At 49.0% G+C, this 5,993-nt stretch overlaps 1 protein-coding gene across 1 annotated transcript in view; it reads right to left on the bottom strand.

Annotated features, from left to right (window-relative positions):
- Positions 1–3,749, bottom strand: part of LOC120062919 (protein patched homolog 1-like) — a 133,622-nt gene extending 129,873 nt beyond the window's left edge. Inside the window, exon 1 of the mRNA XM_039012978.1 lies at positions 3,243–3,749. Coding sequence (XP_038868906.1) covers positions 3,243–3,749 — 507 coding nt within the window. The remainder of the gene's footprint in view (positions 1–3,242) is intronic.
- Positions 3,750–5,993: the final 2,244 nt, after the last annotated feature.

The following is a 5,993-nucleotide window of genomic DNA, read 5'->3' as shown; positions in this document are numbered from 1 at the left end:
TACCAAAACAATTCACAATCTAATTTTTCTCACATCGACCTACACCTACATGGAACTGATCTACCTACACCTACATGGAACTGATCTACCTACACCTACATGGAACTGACGTACCTACACCTACATGGAACTGACCTACCTACACCTACATGGAACTGATCTACTTACACCTCACGGAACTGATCTACCTACACCTCACGGAACTGATCTACCTACACCTACATGGAACTGACCTACCTACACCTACATGGAACTGATCTACCTACACCTACATGGAACTGATCTACCTACACCTACATGGAACTGATCTACCTACACCTACATGGAACTGATCTACCTACACCTACATGGAACTGATCTACCTACACCTACATGGAACTGACCTACCTACACCTACATGGAACTGATCTACCTACACCTCATGGAACTGACCTACCTACACCTACATGGAACTGACCTACCTACACCTACATGGAACTGATCTACCTACACCTCATGGAACTGACCTACCTACACCTACATGGAACTGATCTACCTACACCTACATGGAACTGACCTACCTACACCTACATGGAACTGATCTACCTACACCTACATGGAACTGATCTACCTACACCTACATGGAACTGACCTACCTACACCTACATGGAACTGACCTACCTACACCTACATGGAACTGACCTACCTACACCTACATGGAACTGATCTACCTACACCTACATGGAACTGATCTACCTACACCTCATGGAACTGATCTACCTACACCTCATGGAACTGATCGACCTACACCTACATGGAACTGATCTACCTACACCTACATGGAACTGATCTACCTACACCTCATGGAACTGATCTACCTACACCTACATGGAACTGATCTACCTACACCTACATGGAACTGATCTACCTACACCTACATGGAACTGATCTACCTACACCTACATGGAACTGATCTACATACAACTCATGGAACTGATCTACCTACACCTCATGGAACTGATCTACCTACACCTCATGGAACTGATCTACCTACACCTCATGGAACTGATCTACCTACACCTCATGGAACTGATCTAACTACACCTCATGGAACTGATCTACCTACACCTCATGGAACTGATCTACCTACAACTCATGGAACTGATCTACCTACACCTCATAGAACTGATCTACCTACACCCCATGGAACTGATCTACCTACATCTACATGGAACTGATCTACCTACAACTCATGGAACTGATCTACCTACACCTACATGGAACTGATCTACCTACACCTCATGGAACTGATCTACCTACATCTACATGGAACTGATCTACCTACAACTCATGGAACTGATCTACCTACACCTACCTGCAACTCATATAACTGATCTACCTACAACTCATATAACTGATCTACCTGCAACTCATATAACTGATCTACCTACACCTACATGGAACTGATGTACCTACAACTCATAGAACTGATCTACCTACAACTCATAGAACTGATCTACCTACACCTCATGGAACTGATCTACCTACAACTCATAGAACTGATCTACCTACACCTCATAGAACTGATTTACCTACAACTCATATAACTGATCTACCTACAACTCATAGAACTGATCTACCTACACCTCATATAACTGATCTACCTACACCTCATAGAACTGATCTACCTACACCTCATAGAACTGATCTACCTACACCTCATAGAACTGATCTACCTACACCAACATGGAACTGATGTACCTACAACTCATAGAGCTGATCTACCTACAACTCATAGAACTGATCTACCTACACCTCATATAACTGATCTACCTACAACTCATAGAACTGATTTACCTACAACTCATATAACTGATCTACCTACAACTCATAGAACTGATCTACCTACACCTCATAGAACTGATCTACCTACAACTCATAGAACTGATCTACCTACACCTCATGGAACGGATCTACCTACACCTCATATAACTGATCTACCTACAACTCATAGAACTGATTTACCTACAACTCATAGAACTGATCTACCTACACCTCATAGAACTGATCTACCTACACCTCATAGAACTGATCTACCTCCAACTCATAGAACTGATTTACCTACAACTCATAGAACTGATTTACCTACAACTCATAGAACTGATTTACCTACAACTCATAGAACTGATCTACCTCCAACTCATAGAACTGATTTACCTACAACTCATAGAACTGATCTACCCACAACTCATAGAACTGATCTACCTACAACTCATAGAACTGATCTACCTACAACTCATGTGTGTGTGTGTGTGTGTGTGTGTGTGTGTGTGTGTGTGTGTGTGTGTGTGTGTGTGTGTGTGTGTGTGTGTGTGTGTGTGTGTGTGTGTGTGTGTGTGTGTGTGTGTGTGTGTGTGTGTGTGTGTGTGTGTGTGTGTGTTTGTGTGTTACACTGTACTTCCAGCAGTAACCCTAGCCCTACGTGCAGCATAACAATGAGTAAGTGCAATACTTGTTAACCTATACTTGAATTATGACACAGTTATAAGGAGTCAAGGGGCTCTTGAGTCTGCAAGGAGTCACCGAAAGGATATCAACAAACTGACCAATCAAAATGGTGCAGAGGAAATACAGTCCGATGTTCTGAACACATTCCAAACCCAGAATGCCACTCAAAGTTCTGGAGATTACAAAGATGACTTGGGGGTAGGACAGAGAAGAGGAATGCAGAGAGACAGAAACAAATACGCACATACCCGCACACACTCTCTCTCACCCCCCCCCCCCCCCCCCCCCCCCCCCCCCCCCCCCCCCCCCCCCCCCCCCCCCCCCCTCTCTCTCCCTCTTTCTATCTACAGGATTCAGCACATTAAGACCTCAGGTTTGGCGAATTCCACACTTCACAGGGTTGCAAAGTTTTGGGGTCAGCACTCGCCGAGCCTCAGGGTGAAATTAACACCCCAGTTGGAACAAAAAAGTGTGTGTGCTCGCATGTGTGTGTGTGTGTGTGTGTGTGTGTGTGTGTGTGTGTGTGTGTGTGTGTGTGTGTGTGTGTGTGTGTGTGTGTGTGTGTGTGTGTGTGTGTGTGTGTGTGTGTGTGTGTGTGTGTGTGTGTGTGTGTGTTCTATAATGACACATATTCACACGATGTTGCTTACGGCTTCGCATATCCCCAAGGTGTCTCCTTTCTACAAACGGTTCTGACCTCCAACACAGGGCCAGGTCCTCTCTGACCTCCAACACAGGGTCAGGTTCTCTCTGACCTCCAACACAGGGCCAGGTGCTCTGAGGGCCAGGTCCTCTCTGACCTCCAACACAGGGCCAGGTCCTCTGAGGGCCAGGTCCTCTCTGACCTCCAATACAGGGCCAGGTCCTCTCTGACCTCCAATACAGGGCCAGGTCCTCTGAGGGCCAGGTCCTCTCTGACCTCCAACACAGGGCCAGGTCCTCTGAGGGCCAGGTCCTCTCTGACCTCCAACACAGGGCCAGGTGCTCTGAGGGCCAGGTCCTCTCTGACCTCCAACACAGGGCCAGGTCCTCTGAGGGCCAGGTCCTCTCTGACCTCCAATACAGGGCCAGGTCCTCTCTGACCTCCAACACAGGGCCAGGTCCTCTCTGACCTCCAACACAGGGCCAGGTCCTCTGAGGGCCAGGTCCTCTCTGACCTCCAACACAGGGCCAGGTCCTCTCTGACCTCCAACACAGGGCCAGGTCCTCTCTGCCCTCCAACACAGGGCCAGGTTCTCTGGGGGGCAGGTCCTCTCTGACATCCAACACAGGGCCAGGTCGTCTCTGACCTCCAACACAGGGCCAGGTCCTCTCTGACCTCCAACACAGGGCCAGGTCCTCTGAGGGCCAGGTCCTCTCTGACCTCCTGACCTGTTCTGTGCTGTTCTGTACTGTGGTGTGCTGTACTGTGCTGTTCTGTGCTGTGCTGTGCTGTTCTGTATTGTGCTGTTCTGTAATGTGATGTTCTGTGCTGTGCTGTTCTGTGCAGTTCTGTTCTATACTGTGCTGTGCTGTACTGTTCTCTGCTGTGTTATTCTGTGCTGTTCTGTACTGTGCTGTGCTATTCTGTGCTGTTCTATGCTGTTCTGTACTGTGCTGTGCTGTTCTCTGCTGTGCTGTTCTGTGCTGCTCTGTACTGTGCTGTTCTGTGCGGTACTGTGCTGTTCTGTGCTGTTCTATACTGGGCTGTGGTGTTCTGTGCTGTGGTGTACTGTGCTGTGGTGGGCTGTGGTGTGCAGTGGTGTGGTGTGTTGACTAGACTAGAGTATAGTCACAACATAGGGTCCCTTAGCCAGTCAGTCAGTCTCCTCCACGACACAGGGTTCCCCTAGCCAGTCAGTCAGTCTCCTCCACAACATAGGGTTCCCACAGTCAGTGAGTCAGTCTCTTCAACAACATAGGGTTCCCCCAGTCAGTCAGTCAGTCTCCTCAAGAACATAGATGTCCCTCAATCAGTCAGTCTCCTCAACAACATAGGGTTGCCCCAGTCAGTCAGTCAGTCTCCTCCACAACATAGGGTTCCCCCAGTCAGTCAGTCTCCTCAAGAACATAGAGTTCCCTCAGTCAGTCAGTCTCCTCAAGAACATAGAGTTCCCTCAGTCAGTCAGTCTCCTCCACAGCATTGGGTTCCCTCATCAGTCAGTCAGTCTCCTTCACAACATAGGGTTCCCTCAGTCAGTGAGCCAGTCTCCTCCACAACATTGGGTTCCCTCATAAGTCAGTCAGTCTCCTTCACAACATAGGGTTCCCTCAGTCAGTCAGTCAGTCAGTCTCCTTCACAACATTGGGTTCCCTCATCAGTCAGTCGTCTCCTCAACAACATTGGGTTCCCCCAGTCAGTGAGTCAATCTCTTCCACAACATAGGGTTCCCCAGTCAGTGAGTCAGTCTCCTCCACAACACAGGGTTCCCCTAGCCAGTCAGTCAGTCTCCTGCGCAACATTGGGTTCCCTCAGTCAGTGAGTCAGTCTCCTCCGCAACATTGGGTTCCCCAGTCAGTGAGTCAGTCTCCTCCACAACACAGGGTTCCCCTAGCCAGTCAGTCAGTCTCCTCCACAACATAGGGTTCCCCCAGTCAGTCAGTCAGTCAGTCTCCTCAAGAACATAGATCTCCCTCAGTCAGTCAGTCTCCTCAACAACATAGGGTTCCCCCAGTCAGTCAGTCAGTCTCCTCCACAACATAGGGTTCCCCCAGTCAGTCAGTCTCCTCAAGAACATAGAGTTCCCTCAGTCAGTGAGTCAGTCTCCTCCACAACATAGGGTTCCCACAGTCAGTGAGTCAGTCTCCTCCACAACATAGGGTTCCCCCAGTCAGTCAGTCTCCTCAAGAACATAGAGTTCCCTCAGTCAGTCAGTCTCCTCAAGAACATAGAGTTCCCTCAGTCAGTCAGTCTCCTCCACATCATTGGGTTCCCTCAGTCAGTGAGCCAGTCTCCTCCACAACATAAGGTTCCCTCAGTCAGTCAGTCAGTCTCCTTCACAGCATTGGGTTCCCTCATCAGTCAGTCATCTCCTCAACAACATAGGGTTCCCCCAGTCAGTGAGTCAATCTTTTCCACAACATAGGGTTCCCCAGTCAGTGAGCCAGTCTCCTCCACAACATAGGGTTCCCACAGTCAGTCAGTCAGTCTCCTCCGCAACATAGGGTTCCTCCAGTCAGTGAGTCAGTCTCCTCCGCAACATAGGGTTCCTCCAGTCAGTGAGTCAGTCTCCTCCACAACATAGGGTTCCCACAGTCAGTGAGTCAGTCTCCTCAACAACATAGGGTTCCCTCAGTCAGTCAGTCTCCTCCACATCATTGGGTTCCCTCATCAGTCAGTCGTCTCCTCAACAACATAGGGTTCCCCCAGTCAGTGAGTCAATCTCTTCCACAACATAGGGTTCCCCAGTCAGTGAGTCAGTCTCCTCCACAACACAGGGTTCCCCTAGCCAGTCAGTCAGTCTCCTACGCAACATTGGGTTCCCTAAGTCAGTGAGTCAGTCTCCTCCGCAACATTGGGTTCCCCA

The sequence above is a fragment of the Salvelinus namaycush genome, chromosome 18, assembly GCF_016432855.1.
Source record: "Salvelinus namaycush isolate Seneca chromosome 18, SaNama_1.0, whole genome shotgun sequence".
In the NCBI taxonomy this organism is placed as follows: domain Eukaryota; kingdom Metazoa; phylum Chordata; class Actinopteri; order Salmoniformes; family Salmonidae; genus Salvelinus; species Salvelinus namaycush.
Note: the sequence above shows the minus strand (reverse complement) of the source record. Positions and strands in the feature narration are given on the sequence as shown.